Source organism: Psammomys obesus, unplaced genomic scaffold (genome assembly GCF_907164565.1).
Source record: "Psammomys obesus unplaced genomic scaffold, mPsaObe1.curated_primary_1811, whole genome shotgun sequence".
Classification (NCBI taxonomy): Eukaryota; Metazoa; Chordata; class Mammalia; order Rodentia; family Muridae; genus Psammomys; species Psammomys obesus.
Window position 1 is genome coordinate 1157885 of NW_026594143.1, and position 22411 is coordinate 1180295.

General features: G+C 37.5%; 1 protein-coding gene across 1 annotated transcript in view; it reads right to left on the reverse strand.

Moving 5' to 3' along the window:
* Nucleotides 1–22411, reverse strand: part of Fam120c (family with sequence similarity 120C) — a 112006-nt gene that overhangs the window by 35101 nt on the left and 54494 nt on the right. Inside the window, exons 5-10 of the mRNA XM_055617916.1 lie at nt 16387–16486; nt 15453–15529; nt 14835–15112; nt 13957–14230; nt 12421–12592; nt 6913–7162 (exon numbers count right to left, since the gene is read on the reverse strand). Of these exons, the coding sequence (XP_055473891.1) occupies nt 6913–7162; nt 12421–12592; nt 13957–14230; nt 14835–15112; nt 15453–15529; nt 16387–16486 (1151 nt within the window). The remainder of the gene's footprint in view (nt 1–6912; nt 7163–12420; nt 12593–13956; nt 14231–14834; nt 15113–15452; nt 15530–16386; nt 16487–22411) is intronic.

Sequence of the window (22411 nt, forward strand, 5' to 3'; positions counted from 1 at the left end):
AACTGTAATTTGTGTCAAGTTGACATAAAAGTTAGCCAGGACACACACACCTTTATGGCTTGCCTACCCCAGCGAAGATCTTCTGATTGTTTTATTGGATCTAAGGATGTTTTTCCCAGTATGAAATGTAATGCTTCTACTCTACAGGTGAGCTCTGAAAATGAAAACACTGGCGTTGGCAGCCCTGATCTTTGCAGTTTACCCCTCGAGTTGTAAAAACTCCCTCCATCATATCTACTGCAAGGAGACAATTAGAGCCTCAACTATCATCAGCCAGCTTCCCTTGGATTAGAGCAGTGGTTTTCAACCTGTGGGTCATGACCACTTTAGGGGTCAAACGACCCTTTCACAGGGGTCACACATCTGATATCCTACATATCAGACATTTACATTACTATCCATAACAGTAGCAAAATTACAGTTATGAAATAGCAATGAAAATAATTTTATGGTTGAAGGTCACCACAACACGAGTAACTGCGTTGAAGGTCACAGCATTAACAAGGTTGAATACCACTGGATTAGAGTTTCTGCCCTTTTATGAGCGGGATTGGGGTCAATAATCCTCTTGGCCACACTTACCTGGACACAGGGATGGGATTGATGACAAATGGCAGCCTTCCCTTTCCAGGGTAAAATAACAGCCCAAGAATAGGAGCTGGGAGAAGGAGTCCCTGTCTTCTCGGCTATTCCTGCTTGAAATAGACCCACTTTAATAGAGGTGAGGGCAAGGGGGTGACCTTGACTCAAAACTATAGACTTACTGATGCCTCAAGCAGATTCAGACTGTCTTTTTTGTTGAAACCTACATGTCCACTTCCATTAGAAAAAAAAAAAAAACAAAAAAACCTATTGTCGTCAATATAGAATTCTGTACCACTTCCTTTGCGTTTAATACCACTGGTCAAATTTACATATTTTAATTCTATTCAAGTAAAATGAGAATCACTTATCTTGCCTGTCAACTAAACATTTCAAATTATTAATAGCATGTAAGTGGATTAGTTGTGGTTTTCAATGTCTCTCCAAACAATAGCATAACTTTTATACATGTTATTTCTCTCTACTTTTATGCATTTGAATAACTATATAATGAGTCTTTTTCCCCACATTTAGCAATATAAATTTTATGCATGTAATTTATAGTATATCAGTAACTAGATTCCTTGTCTCTATTTCATCCTCAACTATCCCTGTTATATGACATTTCAATAATAACATCAGATATTTTCGTCCAATTGACACTTACCAGCATTGATTTAAAAATTCGGATGTTTTAAAAATATAATGAAAATGCTAGTTTAAACAGTAAGCAGCACTGGGCCCAATTATAGTCACACTGTTTTAAGAGAGTTCCTTGCACTGCTGTTTGATTCAAACAACACAGCTTCCACTGGGCAAAGCCACAACCTGAAAAGCAGCATTAGAAGGAAAACCATTTCTAAAGTACTGTTTCAGGTTTCACCAATAGGACGAAGGTCATTCATGTCAGCTAGCCAAGTATCCGTGCCACCTTGTAAAGTCACAGTCTAAGGCTTTCATAATATTCTTCACACGTGCAAGTTTGCTTGGTTTCTTCCTTTTTCTGTCCCTCCTGGTAGAAGCTGTTCACCTCAAGACTCTGTGAGTAGCTATCTCCAACTGTACTAACACTGCTTAACTATTAGAATAAATGGCTTCTGAGGTGTTAAATGGCACCATTCTATGATGTTAATTACTTTTCTGATCATGCAAAAACCAACTAATCCTTTGCTTTTATGACTCCCTCTAGGAGAAGAAATCTCTACACTAGCCACTAACAACTTCCTTTAGTGGATTTTATTTTTACAATAAGTTTTAAATGTTCTGAATCTATAGTATATATGCATGTACATATGTGTGGGCTATATGTGTGTGCCATGGTGCATGTGTGGAAGTCAGAGGATATTGGCTTATGGGAGTAAGCTCTTTCTTTCTACCATGTGGGTCTTGGATTTAAACAGGTTGTCAGGTTTGCTGGCAGATGTGTTATCTGCTGAGCCATCTTGGTGGCCCTCATAGATTTTATGGAATAAATGTTTTTCCATTTGTGGTATGTCATTAGGACATATAATGGAAACATTAAATGATTTTTTTGTTTTCAAGACAGGGTTTCTCTGTGTAGCCTTGGCTGTGCTGGACTCACTTTGTAGAGCAGCTTGGTCTCGAACTCATATAGAGCTGCCTGCTTTGGCCTTCCCAAGTGCTGGGATTAAGGTGTGTGCCACCATGCCTGATTTCATTTCTTAATTTTTTAAAGGTGTGTGTGCACACACTCACCTGAACGTGCATATTGTGTACGGTCAGAGAACAACTTTAAGGAGTTAATTCTCACATTCCACCACGTAAGTGCCAGGGCTCAAGATTTAGTTGTAAGACTTGATAACAAGCCCTTTTATCCACTGTGCCATCTTACTGGCCCAAAACTGTGTTAAAAGTATGTCGTCCTCTTAAAATATAGGAACTGGTAGCCAGAAAACTAGGGAATTAAATTCTTTAACTACTGTGTCTTCCTATATCATTACTGTAAGTAGCTGTTCTACCAGTTTATTTCCTCATTTGTGAGGCAGTGTATTTGGCACTATTACTAAAAGGATTAGAAACATCAACAACAGGCAGATGGTAGGAAATAGAATAGTACCTGCTCTTGATGACTTAATAAAAACACTGGGGTACTGATCAAAATAAGGCAATTTTACCTTCAGATACTGTCTCTTCATTTTGAATCTTTCAGAAATGTATTCTTTCTATGTTTTTTTCTTTGAGTTTGGGGCAGTGTACTATCATTTGTCATTGCTATTGGTAGGGATATCTGTAAAAGTATCTGTTTTGCTTATTGTAATAATTAACCTCAATTGTCAACTTGATGTGATCTAGAATCACCATGGAGATGGGATTATCTTAATTACATTAACCGTGGTGGGAAGAAGCACCCACTATGAGTGTCACCATTCCCTGATCTGGGATCCTGTACTGTATAAAAAGGAGAAAGACAGCTGAGCACCACCCTTGTGTTTCTTTTTCAGGACAATGTATACAGCATGACTAACTGTCTCATGATCTAGTTACTTTCTATTCCCTACTATGATGACTCTATGCTTGAACTAACCATCGAAATGAACTCTTTCTCCTATAAGTTGCTTTTACCAGAGTATTTTAACACAGCAAATTGGAAAAGAAATGACATTTACCTTGGTCCTTCATGATCTGTTAAGCACTAGAAACTCAGATGACTAAATTGTCAGAAATGTGTTTAAGAATAAACAGGTTGAACAGGCGCCTGAGGGTTTCTCTTTTGACGTTCACAGGCCTTATTAAAATATCTGAACACTGTATTTGTGTTAGATACTGTAGCTCCTGGACATATTCCACATAAACAAGACAACCACGTAAATGGGAAAATATGCTGTTACGAAAAGATTTAGAGCAAAGATAAAATGGGACTGGCTCTGAAGGCACTTGACACCAAAATTCACAAACCAGAATTCCATCCCCAGGACCCACGTGATGGGAGGAGAGAACCAACTTCCACGAGCTGCTCTGACCTCTACACGTGAATTGTGGCAAATGCACACCATATACCCATATATACACATATATAATAAAAGAAATAAAGGTTATGAAAAAAGGAAACAAAATGCCCAATTTCAGAGTTAATATGAGACAATTTTTAATGATTTATTTTTATTTTATATACATTGGTGTTTTGCCTGTATGTATGTCTCTGTAAGAGTGTCAGATCCCCTGGAAATGGAGTTACAGACAGTTGTGAGCTGCCATGTGAGTGCTGGGAATTGAACCTGGGTTCTCTGGAAGAACAGTCAGTGCTCTTAACTGCAGAGCCATCTCTCTAGCCCCCTATATGGGACAATTTTTATCTGTGGCTCAGGAACATGTTACTCATGAGAAAGATAAAATCTGTAACTAAAATTCTTTTCCTGGAAAATATCACGGTTCACCAATCTGATTGTCAAGATACTTAGATGACCAGTACATTGTATTGAACATCTATTATGTAGGAGGGATCATGTAAGAATTATGTAAATGCTCAAATGGCTGAGAAGAATTATTATTCCCACTTACAGTGAAAAAGAAAGTGTTCAGAAAGGCTAAAGTGAGTTACCCAAGATAAAAAAGGGGAAAACAGAACTCTAAACTGAGGCTTAGTGTGGCGGTCCATAAATGTAATTCGAACACTCAGGATCAGCCTCAAGCCAAGTTGAAGGCTAACCTGGGTTACAGAGTTCAAGGTTAGAGCAACTGTTTTGCACATAAAACTTTAGCACCAAAAGGAAAACAAAAACAAAAACAAAAAACAAAAGGTCATCCTCATGGCTAGTTAAAGAAAAATAAATATCTACATATTGCATGAAATCTAATGAATTTTGATTGTGTGACAATTCTAACTGGGAATATGAAGAAGCAGAAGAAGCTAGCTGTTATTCTAAGTATATAAGTTAGTACAGCTATAATCTATTACAAATTGGTAATATTTACTAACAAAATTACAGGCATATTTCATAGCAGTGGTTCTCAACCTATGAATCGTGACCCCTTTGGCAACCCTCTCTCTCCAAAAATGTTTATGTCATGATTCATAATGGTAGCAATATTACAGTTATGAAGTAGCAATGCAAATAATTTTATGGTTGCGGTGGTCACCACAACATGAAGGAGTGTGTTAAAGGGTCCCAGTGCTAGAAAGGGTGAGAACCACTGGTTTATTAGATAAAGAAGGTTTATTCCTGGGTATTTACTTCAGATACATTGACAAAGGAACACCAAAATGAAAATCTCATGAAAATATATCCTGGAAACTATAAAGATAGCTCAGTGGCTTGGTTCATAGCACTCACATGGTGGCTTACAACCATCTATAATTCCATTTTTGGGGAATCTTACAGCCTCTTCTGACCTCTGTGGGCAATGCATGCATATGGTATATAGACATACATGCAAGCAAATACCTATATGCATAAAATCAATAAATACAGTTTTTGTAAAATTTTTTGAACACACTGAGTAAAATCCCAAAGAACTGGGAAGAAGCATCTACTAATTAATCAGTAAAATACTGTGAAAATAGTATTTGATGGAATATAACCCAACAATCAAGGAGAGGGAACCACATAGGAATGTTGATATATTAAAAACAATAATGCTGAATAAATCTAGGCATCTGTGCCTATAGTCCAATCCGCTAGGGAGGCCAAGTCAAGAGGAGGGCTTACGCACTGTAGTTCAGACAATAGTAAGAGTCCATTTGTCCTTACTAGTTTTAGTCAACTTGACACAAATTACAGTTATCTGAAAGGAGGGAATCTCAAATGAGAAAAATGCCTCCTTAAGATCAGGCTCTAAGGTATTTTATTAATGTTATTGATGGAGAGGGCCCAGCCTATTGTGGGTAATGCCACCCCTGGGCTGGTGGTCCTGGGTTCTATAAGAAAGCTGGCTGAGCAAGCCATGATGAGCAAGCCAGTAAGCATCCATGGTCTCTGCATCAGCTCCTGCCTCCAGCTTCCTGCCCTGTTTGAGTTCCTATCCTGACTTTCTCCAATGATGAACAGTGATGTGGAAGTGTAAGCCAAATAAACCCTTTCTTCCTCAGCTTGCTTTGGTCATAGTGTTTCATCAGAGCAATAGTAACCCTAAGACATCATTGTAGTAAATAAGATAAAATAAATTAAAATTCAAAGAAATAAAGGGAAAAAAGTAAGAAACAAAATGATATGTAAAGTAACCTATGGTCAGAAATACCACATGTTTTTTTTTTTTTCTAATAACCTATCTTAGCTGGTAATTTTTATATTTGTGTAATCAGGTGGAACTGAATGTGTGTATGGTCAAGATAATGGGTCCATGAAGGGAGAAAAAGAGGCTTTAAGAGAAAGAGGATGGTAGAACACATGTGAAATAAAAATGGAAAAGGAGATAAGGAGGGGTTAACTAGGAAGAAGGAGCAGAAAGATGCAAGAAAGGAGGGGTGAGGGAGAGAATCAACCGAAACCAGGGATGCATAAAAAAGAGGAGGAATCTTGATAATAGGTGAGCTAATCAAAAATTAAACAATGAGCCGGGTGTGGTAGTGTACACCTGTGATCCCAGCACTCTGGGAGGCAGATGCAGGTGGATCTCCATGAGTTTAAGGCCAGTGTGGTCTACAAAGCAAGCACAGGACAGCCAAGGCTATACAGAGAAACCCTGTCTCAAAAAAACAAAAACATGCATGCCACCGGAGGGTGGGATCGGGAGGGGAGGAGGGAGGGGGTTGTGGGGGGATACAAAATGAATAAAGTGCAATTAATAAAAAATTAAAAAAAAAGTAAAAACTCAAAAAAAATAGCAAAAAAAAAAAAGGGAAAAAAAAAGAATGAGAACTGTTGGCAACAAAAACTAAAGTAAAATAAAACGAATTAGGAGTGGAGAAATGGTTAAGTGATTAGGAGCACCTGCTGCTTTTCCGGAGGACCAAGGGTTTGATTCCCAGCACCCACATAGTGGCACACAAGTCATCTGTCACTCCCAATCCAGGGGATACAAAGACTTTTTTAGCTTCTGGGGGAACTGCATGCACATGCTATACAAACATGAGGCAAACACTCATCCACATAAAATAGAAACGAATGAATCTACAAAATTGTTAAATAAAACATAAATTCATGCATGTATTAATGAGAACATGGGATCATAAATTGAAACTATCCATATAACAATCATTCCTAATGTTCCTGAAGGCTAAGTCAAGCATAAAACAAAAAAAACAAAACAAAACAAAACAAAACAAACAAACAAAAAAAAAAACAAAAAACCTCTTCCCCTTGAAATGCTTGAAGAGAACACTTGAAGAAGATGTCAAAAAAATAAAATAGGAGAATCTGTCCTGCAGCTTACCGGAGTACACAGCACATGAGCAGCAGGTGGGTGGGAACATTGGCTGGATTGAGCATACTGGGTGTATCTGACTTCATACAGGCCAGGAAAGCCCGCATCCTCCTGTTCTTGTCCTCAACTGCTTTGCCTAACCAGAGCTTCTTGAGGTTAGGGCAAGTCCATTCCCGAAATGTGAGTGCAGATACCAGCTCAGGGGTTTGAGGTGACTTCCCTTTATAGGCAGACCACTCTTTAAGGATCACAGAAGGAACTGAAAAACAGAAAGCAAGGATAAATGGACCCTAGAGAATCGGAACATTACTGTTGCTGCCTTCGAATGACAGAATCTATTGAATTTTGATATCTTTTCATTTTTGTCACTGTAATTGTTGTTGTTAGCACTAGTAACTACTAGAAGTCACATGCATTTGTTTAGCAGTTGGTATATACACCATCTAATTTATACCTAATTATCACGTTGATTCTCACAAAGATCCTGAAAAGGAAACAGACATGACATTTTACTAGAATATAATGCTTACTTTGCAGAAGGAAAAAGTTAAGATCCCATGCCATACAGTTTTTAAAATAATTTGAAACTTATTTTTAAGTAGATATACCAGACCAAGGAAAGACATCCAAGGAAGAATTATGTGAATACTTAGTTTCATAAAAGATTATAGGATATTCCCAAAGATTTTAAATTCTTAAACAAAACCAACCCCCCCCCCCCAAATCTTAGCAACTCTGGAAGTTAATCAGATGTTGGGAGCCAGCCTGGACAACAGAAACTGTCTCTAAAACCAAAGCCTCCAAGCCATTCAAATCCAACATCAAGTAGATTTACAAAGGTGAAAACACAGAAAACCATGGCTTCAGCCCAGATGCCTAGTCCTTTGTCTGTTACTCGAGATGCAAGTATCCACTCAGTCATCCAACTGGGACATTTCCTCTTAATTTCTACTTTTTAAAGTTATATATTAATATATTATTAATATGTCAAATTCTTTCCAATGCTTTTTCTGGATCCATTAATATAACCATATGATTTTCTTTTTGACCTTATTTAGACAGTAGATTAATTTTAAATTAAAAATAAATTTAAATATTAGATTAAGTTTGCCTCAACAGAATAAAGCCTACTTAGCAAAGCAAACAAACAAACAAACAAACAAAACACACTACTTGTTTTGGTTTTGTTTGAGAATTCCAAATCTCAATATATATATTCTATGTTGTTGAATTCTATTAATATTTTTGTTTCTTTGATTTTCTAAGGCAGCACCATGCTAAGAAGCTCAGGATGGCCCTCAACTCTCTATATACACATGATACAGGCTAATATTTAAAGAATTTTTATGTTTATATTATCTTAATCTATTGCTATAAAAAGATCACCACAGGTAGAGTAATAGTGCACACCTGTAATACCAGCACTTGGAAGCAGAGATGGGTGGATTTCTGTAAGTTCAAGTCCATTCTGGTTGTTATAGTGAGTTCCAGGCCAACGAAAGCTACACAGTGAGATTCTGTCTCAAAAAGCCATAGACTAGAATAGATGGCTTATCAAGCACATTTATCTATTTCACAAAGTCCTAGAAACAGAAGTTTTAGAACCAAATACAGAGGGATGTATTTTTTGAGGTCCTGCTTTCTAATTTACAAATAACTATCTTCTTGTTATTTTTTGTTTTGTTTTATTGTTTTTGTTTTTTTTCTCTTTGAGACAGGGTTTCTCTGTGTAGGCCTGACTGTGCTGGACTCACCCTTTAGACCAGGCTGGCCTCGAACTCACAGAGATCCGCCTGCCTCTGCTTCCCAAGTGCTGGGATTATAGGTGTGCATCACCAGCCCAGCTAGCTATTTTCTTATTATATTTCTACACTGCAAAAAGAAAAGGCAGCTCTCCAAGGCTGCTTCCACAATGACACAAGTCCTATTCATGAATGTTATCTTATAACCAACCAATGAGGAGTTAGGATTTCAACTTATCAATGTGGCAGGTATGTGAAAACATTCAGTCTACAGGACATATTCACTAATCTAGGATGCACTCATAATAATGTGATTATTATGTATTAGAGAGTAAGTCTATCATTTTATTATTTGTCATTGCTCTGCTTTATGGTTATTCACTTCCTATGAACTACCTGAATTAAGATTAGAATCCTATTTTGATTTATCTGTAATAATGGTTCTGAGTGTTATTTCTGTCTATCTTTTTTGATTGTTTTGACATAGGGTCATCCTATGTAGACCAGGCTGGCCTCAAACTCAGAGATCTGCCAGTGTCTGCCTCTTAAGTATGCCATCATGCTTGGCTATCTCTGTATATTTTTAGACCGGTAAAAGAAGTTGAACCCACGACTTTAGGCATACTATGCACATAGTCAATCATGGAGCAACATAGCCAGCTGTATTATCTATACAATTTCATATCAATAATATGCATTAAAAAGATATACAAAGAGAAAACAGGGATATAGCTCTGTGGCAGAGTGCATGCTTGGCATCTATGATGCCTTGGGTTGACTCTTTGTCATTAAAATTAAATAAGGAAATAAATAAATCACACTAGTATATATTGATATTATCAGTTCAAAAGAAGAAAAGCTATTTTATCCTTTTCTACTTATAATTGTCTAAAATATATTCTCTTTAAAATGTGTACTTATTCATTTAGTATGTGTTTGGGGTAGGTACACTCATTCCAAAGCCTGCATGCAGAAGTGATTTTCTGCTTCCACCATGTGGGTTCTGGGAATCAAATCTAGATTGTCACTGGTGACAGGACTTGAACTGCTAAAGCTCCCTGGCCCTAAATAGCTTCAATATATACACTGAAACAGTGTTATAATTTTTGTTCCAGTGAAACACAATTTAGAAACTTTAAGGATGTCTATTTTAGGTTAATCAATTATTTTGTTCTTTTTACCATTTTTTTTTCTTTTCTGATGTTGCAAGATTCATTATTTTACCATTCTTTTTCTGTATGAACTGCCTTTAGCCATTCTGCTTGTAAATTAACATAGTTCTCCTTCATTACCAAAGAATCTTATTTGATAAATAATTGTATGTTGCTGTGGTAGTTTGAATGAAAATGGCTCCCACAGGTTCATATGTTTGAATGTTTGGTATCCCGTTAGGGGAACTGTTTGGGAGGGATGGGGTGTGTGGCCTTGCTAGAGAAGTTGTCTTACTAGGAGTAGGCTTTGTGGTTTCAAAAGACTCTTGCCATTCCCTGTGGGCTCTCCTTCCTGTCTCATGCTTGTGGCTAAAGATAAAAGCTCTTAACTGTTCCTGCCACCATGGTTTTGCTCTACCATCACACCCATGGACTTTAACTCTTTGAAATCATAAACACAATTACATTTGTTTTATAGGTTACCTTGGTTATGTTGTGTCATCACAGCAATAGAAAAGTAACTAAGACAGTTGGTTATTCTTTTCTTTCAGTACTTGAAAATGTTTTGGTATCTCCTTCTGAATTCTAAGGCTTCTGATCAAAGACCACCTGTTATTTATAATTATTTTTCCTTTAAAAGTAAACATCATATAAAGGAATTAGCTTTATTATGAAATTTTTGTACAGCTGTCATTCTAATTTTCTCTGAGAGTTTGACAATACAAATAGTAGATCTTTTGCTATAGTCCTACAGGTCTTTATTCTTTTCAGGCTGTTGTGCCCACTCCACCATTTAGCCTATTCATGAGCATTGTGTTTTGTTGTTTGTTTGTGGAAAGAGGGTCTCATGCAGCTCAGGATGGCTTCAAATTTACTATGCAGCCTAGAGGATGAACTTGAATTCCTGATTTTTCTTCCTCTACCACCAAAGTTCTGGGATGAAAGCATACCATATAACTAGAAAGGATTTTACTTGGGTTATTGTATTTTTTTAGGCCTTACTTTCCACTGGAAAGGATTTTACTTTGGTTATTGTATTTATTTTTAGGTCTTAATTCCCATTTGATTTAAATAGTGTTTTTTCTTTAATTTTAAAAATTTTATGTGGTATGTGTGTGTTACATATGCGCATGCAGTGGCATGTGTGTGAAGGCCAGAGTACAACTTTCACGAATTGCTCTTTCTTTTCACCATGGGTTCCACAGGTTTACACAAATACTTTAATCCACTGATCCATTTAGCTGGCTGTCTGTGTCAAATTTGTTTTGATAATGTCTGCAATTATTTGCTAAAAATGTTTTTATGAGAGTTCCTTTGAAATTCTTCTCTAATTAGCATCTTGGTGCTCATTTTCTTTTTTGTCTGTCTGAGATCTGAACTTTAAACCTTCCTAGTTCTTGGTATGATAAAAAAAATTTCAATTTAAGTCCAAATACATGATTTTTTCATATATTTATTTTTATGTATATGAGGGCTCTATCTGCATGGATACCTGCACGCCAGAAGAGGGCTAATCACATCATAGATGGTCATGAGTCACCATGTGGTTGCTGGGAATTGAACTTAGGACCTCTAGAAGAGCAGCCAGTGCTCTTAACCTCTGAGCCATCTCTCCAACCCCAAATATATGAATTTTAATTTAAGATTCTGAATCTTATTCAAATCTTGTATTTAATCAGGCAATTTATGACTACAGTAGTATGTGAATGTAGTTATTCATTGCTGACAGGTGGGAGAGTATGCTTTGATTCCTCAGTTGACCTTGTCTGATACCTCTCCAGTTGGTATCTGGTAAAGCAACACTCTTTAGTACAGCCTGGTAATAGAAGTCTTTGCTGGTGAGGGTAAAGGGTGAGGTAAACCACAGTTTCTTCTGTGGTGCTTGGCTCATATAGCGCAGTTTTTACATAAAAAAAAACTTCTATGTTGTGAAGTTGGTCCTTTGCAGGCCTCCAGGCAGAGGGTATTGGTCTGCAGTGGTTGATACTTATAGATTCCCTGTCAAATTGTCTGACATCCAGTCTGTGACATATGAAACTAAAAGAAACTCAGAGAACTCAGTACTCTAGCATTCCTAGGGTTGCAAGGGCATCAAACAATCTCTGCTTTCAGGACTATATTGTGGTGTTTGTTTCCCCAGATACAATGTCCCAAAATTTTAGTTGTACTTAGCAAGAAGAATAAGGAAAGTATATCTAACTAATTTACCTTCATGGAAGTAGAAACCCATGTAATTCTTTTGGATCTATTAAATTGACTAAGTCATTCTATAGTTTAAAACAATCTAATAATTTCAACTACCTATAGCATCATTTTCTAAAACTAAAACCTCACGGGGGAAGAGAGACTATGAGATAAAGTTCTGGAACTTTCAAAGTCTACAACCATTGTTCTTAAAAGTAATACATATTCTGAATGTTTCATGATTTCATTATTGGGGCTTACATTTTTATACATCCTATTTCATTGTATAATGTGGTGAATGATGCATTATCTTAAAGAATGTTTTATAGCCCATGGTATGTTCACACAGGCTTTGGGTTTATATGTGTGTGTGTATGTGTGTGCCTTGTGCCAAGTATAGAGAGACTGTCATTGCTAGAATAGCTATAAATAATACTTACCTTCCATAGGTAACCTTCGCCTTATGGCCAGGCGTTCCATTTTCCGCTGTGTCTCTGCTAGGCTAAAAAGAACTCCATATACATATTGACGAGCTGACCGGAACAGGAGAGCAGCTGGAGGCAGCTCCATGTTACACTCATCCTCAATACATACAGGGATTTTAATTTCACCCTAATAAGAAAATGATCCAGGGAAAAGAAGAAAATTAATTCTTCAAGGTTTAGAAAAGAGCTGAAAAAAGCAAATAATGAACTGTAGGCTCTGGAGTCAAGTAAATTTACTATTTTTTTTTTTTTTTAGAGAGATTTCAGATTAGAAGGAAGCTATAAGAAGCTCAGATGACTGCAGCCTGTTTACAAGCTTTGTTCTGTTTGTAAAGTCTCATATCTGATGGACTATAGTTGACTATCAGGGAGAATCTACCTTATACATTTTGTTTGTTTGTTTGTTTTTTGAGACAAGGTCTCACTATATAACTCTGGGTTTACTGGGACTTACTATGCAGATCAAGCTGGCCTGGAACTCAAGAGCTCCATCTGCCTTTGCCTCCAGATTGCTATGATTAAAAGGTTGCTACCATGCCTGGTTTAGACATTATATATAATGTCTAGTATAATATATTATGTCAAATATAACATATGTGTGTAATTTATTTGCTCATTTTATATCTGATTGTAGACCCCTTCCTCATCTCCTTCTAGTCCTACCCTCCCTCCCCACTTCCCCTCTATCACCCTCTCCTAGTATACAGAAAGCCCTCCTCCCCTACCATCTGACCCTAGGCTATTAAGTTTCACAGCACTGCCTGTATCCTCTACCTCTGTGGCCTGGCAAGGACACCCTGTCAGGGGGAAGTGATCAAAGATCAGGCAACAGAGTCTGTACCAGAGGCAGCCTTACTAGGGAACACACATGGAGACTGAGATGCCTATGGGCTACATCTGGGCAGGGGGTCTAGGTCCTTTCCATGTATGGTCTTTGGTTGGTGCAATAGTCTCTGCAGGACCCCCTGGGCCCAAATTTGTTGGCTTTGTTGGTCTCCATGTGCTGGCTCAGACATTCTGTTGGTAGTTAGTGTCTTAAGACCAGAGGAAGGGAGCAGGTATGTAGAAGTAGAGGAGGAGATAAGAAACAAGGGGGCAGGACCACTTGACCACTTCTTAGATGGTGCCTTCAGAAGCACAATCAACTTAGCATATTACTTCAAAATTTTACAATTTATAGTTCTTAGAGTTTTTATTTATTGCTTAGTCGCAATTCCTACTCATCTCTCCTTTTCTGAGGCCCTTAATGCAAGGAAGGGCACAAACATACATGATTTCCTTGTACCTCTTGAGATGCAATGCTCAATGGGCTGGGAATATAGCTTAATGTTACAGTGCTGGCTTCGCATGTGAAACCCTATGTTCAATCTCCAGGAGTGCTTTCCCTGAATAAAAATAACAATCATCAGACTTTCCTCAGGTTACTTTGTAACTTAGTAACTAGGAAATACTACAGAGAACAGGGGGGTAGATATGTATGTGTTCTCTCACCTTAGTAAGGACATGGTAAATATATGGATACATAAGACCCCTTCGGTGTCTGTGTTCAGCAACCCTTAAGACTTCTGGGGCTACCGGCGGTAAGGGTGGAATGGTGATATCCATGTGGTTCCTTGTAGACATAGATAACAGAGATGGGATGTGAGGTTCACCATCACCTATGCTAGTTTCTGAAACTCCAGCATCAACAGGCTGTACCCAAGACCCTCTGTCACCACTTTGATCTTCCCATCCAGGCTGTTGTTGAAGTGTTTCTGTGATGTGACTAAAAAAAAAAAATCAGAAATAACAGAAGACAGAAAAGGGAAGTTGATGAAGATATTTCCACTCAAGTCCTGATCCCAAGCACTCTCACAAACTCCCTGATGGTCAAGACACTGGGTTAGAACTGGACTTGACACCTTTCTTTTCAGTGGTCATCACTGTCCCCTTGGCCTTATTCACTTGACATAGACCAAAGAATCAAAAGTCATAGAAGTCACTCTGGATCCTTTATACCTTTAAGACATCTTGTTGAGAGGCTATTCAGAGTCTAAGAAAATAATTAAAATTATAATCTCAAAGTAGCTCTGTTTCCCAGAAATAATCTCTTTAGAGGAATACTCTAAAAAACAATTAAGCCAGTTTGTGAGACCTATATTCATTACTAAGGAGCTGTTTCAATATTTCAACTATATAAATTATTTTATTCTTTTAACCTTCAATCTATGTTCCTCACAAACTGAAAAACGACAGTACATCCACATTAGGATTTCCTAAGCAACTGCCTTTCCTATAAGGACTTCTTCTGTTATCCTTTTGAGTGAGTACATATATTTTTCCACATTTCTTCTGAATTTTTTTGTTATGCTTGTTTATACAAAACTTACTCAGAACCAGCTCCATTTGCTTCATCACCTTCAGAAGAGGAGGAGTGGGAAGAATCTGGTCCCAAAGGAGGTGAAGTTTTGGAAGTCAGGCAATTAGGAAATTGGGGTGTAGAAGAGTCATAAGAAATAGCCCAATTGGCAAAGGAATTGTCCTGTAGCATGGGATCCTCAGAGAAAGCATGGGAATCCCCCACACTATGGGAGAAGAGAAGAGACGCGTTTGGTCCCATTGGAAATGGTGGTGGATATTTCATTTTCTGGGGCAACTGGCGAGAAAACTAAAGGATAAAACAGATAGAAAAGCTATTTAACATTTTACCTGGATACATGATGGTTTCCTCAGAAGCTGTGACATAGTAAATGATGCCAATAGTAGTAACTGTTAAGGTATGAAGTACACACTGAAAATATTAAGAAATAATTTACCAGCCAGGAAAATTACTAAACTAGACTTTTTGGAAATATTTTGTGACATTATCCACCATATATTATAGTCTAATTAACCCTGAGTCATCCTAACTCATCAATTCGGATTATAAAAATCAGGAATGAGCCCCAGTCTAACATAAGCAAGTGACTGTAATCCTCTTAATAGATACATGATAAACAAACACTTACCATTGGTTTTCCAGTAGAAATAGGGCCCATTTGATTCCGTGGAAGGGGAGGATTTCCAAGTCGATTATTTCGAAAGCCTGAAGCCAAGAAAAGTGCTATGCTTCAGTCAATCTTAATCATTTTACCATCTTTATTACAGCCTGTTAAACCATCCCTGAATGAAATAAATCTATTATAAAGTTCTACTTTATTATCTGAGGATGTATAACACTGGTAGGGTACTTGTGTTGTATGCTTGGAGCTATGGGTTAGATCCCTAGCACCACAAAACATTTTAATTAATGGACTACTATGGGCTATTCCACTAATCTGGCTTTTTTGTTCCCTGTGTGATTTATTTATGCACTCTTTGACATCCTCCAGATATCTAAACTGAGCCCGTGAGCCTGAAATTATGTATAGGTGTATTCACAAGCTGTTCCTTGGGTGGTATATTCAAGATTAATTCTTCTGAACTGAGTTCCCAGTTCACTTTGATAAACCTGCCAAATTTACAGTGGCAGCAATTAATTCTAGCTTTTTCTATCAAGAAAATAAGTGACATGAAGGTTCTGTGGTCAGATAGCATTTGTCTAGTATAATACTGGTGGAATGGATAAGTGGCATGCCAGGGATTCTATAGAAGGCATTTAATATGATGACAACCCTACATAGTAGGTATTGTGAGCCATGTTTCATACAAATGAAAAGTGACAAGATACACTCCACTAGTAAGCAACAGAAATAGAATTCAAAATTGAGCTTGCTGCCAAAGACAGGGCTATTTTTACATACACCGGGTCACAATGAGAGTTAGTATTAGAAGAAGCCCAAACTATGAAAATAGCATTATCCCCAAACCTATAAATGTGAAAAGGCAGGACACAGGCAGAAACAAGGGATTCAACTCTGGCCCTAAGGATAAAGTCAATTTAATAGTAGCTGGAAGCCTTACCTAGAAAGGAAGGACCCATTGGCAGTGTAGAGAGTTTGGTTGTGACTGAATAGTACTCAACTGCTTTCTTGAATCGTTCTATTTTGTCTTCTGTCCTAGACTGGGTATTGGAACATCAGATTTTCAGAAAAAGAAACAACATGAGAGTGTCTTTTTCATACAATGTTTACATTGGAAGTCAAAATGATAACAGAAATAAAGTATTTAAAGAAACCCAAGAGAACAACCAAGAGAGCATAAGATGGAGAAAAACATTACTCCCAGCACACAAGAGGCAAAATAATGTCAGGTTTCTGTGAGTTCCAGGCCAGTTTGGTCTACATGGTCAGATCCAGGCCAGCCAGAGCTACACAGTGAGAACCTGTCTCAAAAACAACAAAACTCCACCCTTTTTCTAACCCGTTGCATTTCCAAACCTAGTTCCAGACCTGTGGCCTTGAACAATCTTCATATGTAAATCCCCTTTGCCGAATGTGTCAGTCATTTCTTCCCTTTGCCATCTCTTCCTCCTTTCCCCTCATCTGCAAATCAGAAGCCTAATTCTACACCATGGAAATGAACTCCCTTTGCTCCTGAGACACTCTGCCTGGATAAGTCCCTTCCTCTCTCCTCTCTTCTCCATCACCCATTTCCCCAAACCTCCAATTTTCTTCCCCCTGCTTTAGCTACTTCCATACTTAAAGGTCTAGCTCCAGATCTGTGGCCTTTGAACCTGCTTTCATCAAGAGCCATCTTTGACTGGCTCTTTCCTCTCCTTTCCTTCTCTGCAGGCTACCATCTCTATACCCACAGGACTAACTCTAGATCTATGTTTTGGGAGCTGTGTTAGAATTTCTATTGCTATAATAAAACATTATGATAAAAAACAACTTATGGAGGTGAGAGTTTAGTTCATCTTATAATTCTCAGGTCACACTCTATCATGAGGGAAATCAGGTCAGGAACTCACTGCAGGAACCTGGAGGCAGGAGCTAATGCAGAGACCATGGAGGAACACTGCTCACTGGCTTGCCCTCCTGGGTTGTTCAACCTGCTTTCTTATAAAACCCAGGACCACCAGCTGAGGGGATGGAATGACCACAGTGATCTGGGACCTTCACATCGATCATCAATCAAGGAAAGCACCACAGGCTTATCCTTGTCCCTGGTGGGGACATTTTCTTAACTGAATGACTCCAGCTTGTGCCAAGTTGACATAAAACTAGTCAGGACAATTAACCCCATGTCACTTGACACACAAACATATCATTGTTAAACCATAACCTTTCATTTCTTGATAATTCTCAAGATCTCACATTAATATTAATACCAAAATATGAAACATACTTTTTTAAAAAGATTTATTTATTATGTATACAGTGTTCTGACTGCATGTATACTTGCACACCAGAAGAGGGCACCAGGTCTCATTATGGATGGTTGTGAGCTACTGTGTGGTTGCTGGGGATTGAACTCAGGACCTCTGGAAGAGTAGCCAGTGCTCTCAACCTCTGAGCCATCTCTTTAGCCCAAACATACTTAACTTTAAACATCCAAGGTCTCTTTCAACATTTAAACCCTCTCCAAAATATTCAAAGCCTCTCTAAATATCCAAAGTCTGCTAACTATGGGCTCCTTTTAAAGTTTTTTAAAAATACTTTTCTTCAAATTTTTATTTTATTTATTTTTCTTTACACACATGTGCATGAGCATGACAGAACATGCATATGGAGGACAACTTCTGAGAGGACAACTCTCCTTCCACTGTGGGTTCTGGGGATCATACTCAGGTCATCAGGTTTTCACAGCAAGCTCTACTACCAACTGAGCCATTTTTCCAGCCTTTGTCAAATTTTTAAAGAACAAACTTTTTGTTTGATAATTCTATTTGTTTTTTAAAGGTTAATTATTTTCATTTTATATGTATGGGTGTTTTACTTGCATATATGTCTGTGTGCAGTGCCTATGGAGGCCAGAAGGAGGTGTTGGATCCTGTGAAACTGGAGTAACAGGGTTGTTAGCTATCATGTGAGTACTGAGAACTAAACCTAGGTATCCAGTAAGAACAACTGTTCTTAACCACTGAGCCATCTCTCCAGCCCCTGTATTTTTCTTCTTTTTTAAAAGATTTATTTATTTATTTTATGTATTTGAGTGCTCTATCTGCATGTACACCTGCATGACAGAAGATGGCAATCAGATCACATTATAGATGGTTGTGAGCCACCATGTTGTTGCTGGGAATTGAACTCAGGAGCTCTGGAAGAGCAGACAGTGCTTTTAACCTCTGAGCCATCTCTCCAGGCCCATGCCCCCGTATTACTCTTTTAGTGTCTATTCAATTAATTTTTACCTTCACTTTTATTATTTCTTACTATCGGGGCATTTCGGTTTGGCTTCTTATGTGTTTTTAGAGTCTCAGGGTGTATAGTTGGGTTCTTTATTCAAGATCACTGATTTTTTTTAAAAATATTACATTTGTTTATTTTGTGTGTGTATGCACACATGTGGAAGTCAGGGGACAACTTGTAGGAGCTATTTCTTTCCTTTATCACATAAGTTGCAGTGATTGAACTAAGTTATTGGGTTTGATAGCAGGTGTCTTTACACATAGAGCTATGTTGCCAGGTATCTGATTTTGTTTTCTTTTGTTTTTTGAGATAGAGTTTCTGTGTGTATTTTTAGCTGTCCTGGAACTCACTCTGTAGACCAGGCTGGCCTCAAACTCAGAGATCTACCTGCCTCTGCCTCCCAAGTGCTGGGATTAAAAGCATGCACCACCATTTTTTTTTAATGTGAGCATGTATAACTTTACATTTTACTCTTAGGACTGACTAGAAGAAATCCCAGACATTCTGGTTTGTTGTACTATTTTCATTTGATTCTAGAAATTTTGTTTTCTCTCCTTTATTTGATGACACAAAAGTATACTGTTTAATAGCCAAGTATTTGTATATTTTCTGAGGTTAGGTTTTCTGTTGATTTCTAGTTTTATTCCACTGTTGTCTGATAAGATACAGTACATCATTTCAGATTTTTACTTGATAAATATTGCCTGTTAGCCTATAACGTGGTCAACTTTAGAGAAGGCTCCATGTGTCAGTGAGAAGAATTCACTTTATCTGTTGGGTGTGAGAGTCTGTAGATATCTGTTAAATCTAACTGATCTGTGTTATAATTTAGTTCTGAGGTCTTTTGATGATTTTTTATTAGGAAGAACCATCTAGGTATGAGAGTATGATATTGAAAATTTTCACTGCTATTATATTAGAACTTACCTATATGTGTTTATGCCTTTTAATGTTTATTTTATGAAATTAGGGTTCCCATGATTTGGTACATATATATTTGCAATAGGCATGGCCTTTTGATTCATTGTCCTTTTATTAACATGAAGTGGCCTTCTTTTCTTTCTCCTGATTAGTTTTGATTTATTACCTACTTTATCAGATATGAAAACTGCTATATCAATTTATTTTCAGCTTCTATTGCATTGGTAATTTAGTATTTAGTCTTTTACTTTCAGTCTTTCTTTATATGAGATGCTTAAAAACAGCATATAGTCAAATCCTGTTTTTTAATCCTGCCTCTGTCTTTAACTGATAAGACCATTGCAATAGAAAATGGGTTGTTTGCTATTATTTCTGGCTTTCTTTTTCCTTCTGATTGATTGGTAGTTTTGGTTTTCCACTCTAGTAGTACGGATGTTTGCTTGTTTAATGTGTTGGACATTACTGAGACCTCAGTTCTCCTCTTTTCATCTATTGTTTTCATGAAATGCATTCTTTCCTCTGTTCTCATGTGTGAAGCTTTCTTTAATCTGTTTGTTTGTTTGTTTGTTTTTCAAAGATAGGGTTTCTCTGTGTAGCCCTGGCTGTCCTGGATTTGATTTGTGGACCAGGCTGGCCTTGATCTCAGAGATTCACCTGCCTCTGCCTCCCCCAGTGCTATGATTACAGACATGCACCACCACCCCTGGCCAATTGCTTACTTTCAATGCTTGTGATACATCAATTTGTTCGTAATTTAGTATCTAGCTTTCCTGGCTCTTAGGAATGCTGATGGCAGGTTAGACATTATTCTGATGTTTCCGCTTCCACATACTACTTTGTGTGTTTTCCTTGTAGCACTTAGTACTGTTCCTTAGATTTGTATATTTTACACCCTGATTATACATACAGAGGTTCTCCTTTATTTGTATGTATTTGGGGTTCCATACACTTCTTGTGTTTGGATGTGTATTTCTATGTGTTCATGAAATTCATTGCTATAATTTAATAGAGTATGTTGTGTAAGCCATTTGATTTCATGTCAGCCTCATCTCCTCTGCCATAGATTTCTTCTTTGGTTTCTTGAATATAATTTGGTCTTATTGGAAGTTTTGATCAGATTTGCTGATTTTTGTGTTTTATTATTTATGTATTTATTTATTTTTACAATTTATTCACTTTATATCCTGATTGTAGCCCCCTCCCTCATCTTCTGGTCCCATCCTCCATCCCTTTTCCTCCCTATCTCCCTCTCCTAGTTCACTGAAAGGGGTGTTCCCCCTTCCCTACTAGAGACTGATATATCAATACCAATGACCATGCATGGAGAGGACCTACACCCCCTATCCAGATGTAGATCTCCCACCCTGAGATTTGTTTTTCTTCTTGTTCTTGTCTATTGATGTTTTTTTTTCTTTCTGTTTTTAATATAAATGATTGCTTCTTTCCATTTCCAAAATTGTTGCTTGATTCTTTTTCAGCATCTTAATTTCCTTGGTGAATATGTTCTCCCTGATTTAAGGTTTTCATCTAAGTTAATGACTCTTTCATCCACTTTGGTTCTTGGTTTTGTAATTTTTTTCTCTGTCTTGAATTAAATTCTGCATTTTTATTCAAGTCCTATATTTGGTTGTTGATCCTTTCAAAATATAGGACCATGAAAACTTCTGGCATTTCAACTAGTTCATCTTTTCCCCATGTTTTTGAGGATGCTTATGGTGGTGCTTAAGTGGAGTATTGTCTCATATTTCTTGAGTTTCTTTATTGTATTTCATTATTGTATTTCATTATTGTATTGTATTTCTTTATTGTATTTCTTTATTGTATTTCTATTAGAGTGTGTATTATCTCCAGTTTGTGGTCTTTTCTTTCTCACACTGTTTTTGTCTCTGTGTATGATGCATGCATGTAAGTGTGCAGGTGTGCACATTCATGTACAAAAATGTGAGATCCATAGGAGGATATCTGTATCTTTCTTTATCCCTCTCTGCTTTATTGCATTGAGACAGTATCTTCTGGTGAATCAGAAGCTGGCCACTTTGGGTAGGCTGAGTGGCCAATACTCTCTTATGAACATGGATGCAAAAATACTCAAAATATTTGCAAACTGAATCCAACAACACATCAAAGATATCATCCACCATGACCAAGTAGGCTTGATCCCAGGCATGCAGAGGTGGTTCAATATACAGAAATCATCAATGTAAACTACCATAAAAACAAACTGAAGGAGAAAAACCATGTGATCATCTCCTTAGATGCCGAAAAAGCATTCAACAAAACCCAACACCCATTCATCTTTAAATTCTCGGAGAGATCAGGGATACAAGGCACATAGCTAAATATAGTAAAAGCAATATACAGCAAGCCTATATCCAACATCAAACTGAACGGAGAGAAATTTAAATCAATCCCACTGAAATCAGGGACAAGTCCAGGCTGCCCACCCTCTCTATATCTCTTCAACATAGTTCTTGAAGTCCTTGCTAGAGCAATAAGACAACTAAAGGAGATCAAGGGAATTCATTTAGGAAAGGAAGAGGCCAAAGTATCACTATTAGCAGATGATATGATAATATACATGAGTGACCCCAAAAATTCAACCAGCTGGATACTAAATTAACTCAAAAAAATCAGTAGCTCTCTTGTAGACAAAAGACAAAAGGGCTGAGAAAGACATTAGGGTAGCTCCCAGGATTTGCCTGTCTCTGCTCCTCCCCTACCCAATGCCAGGGTTACAAGCACATGCAGCTCTTCTCAGCTTTTTTTTAGGTGGA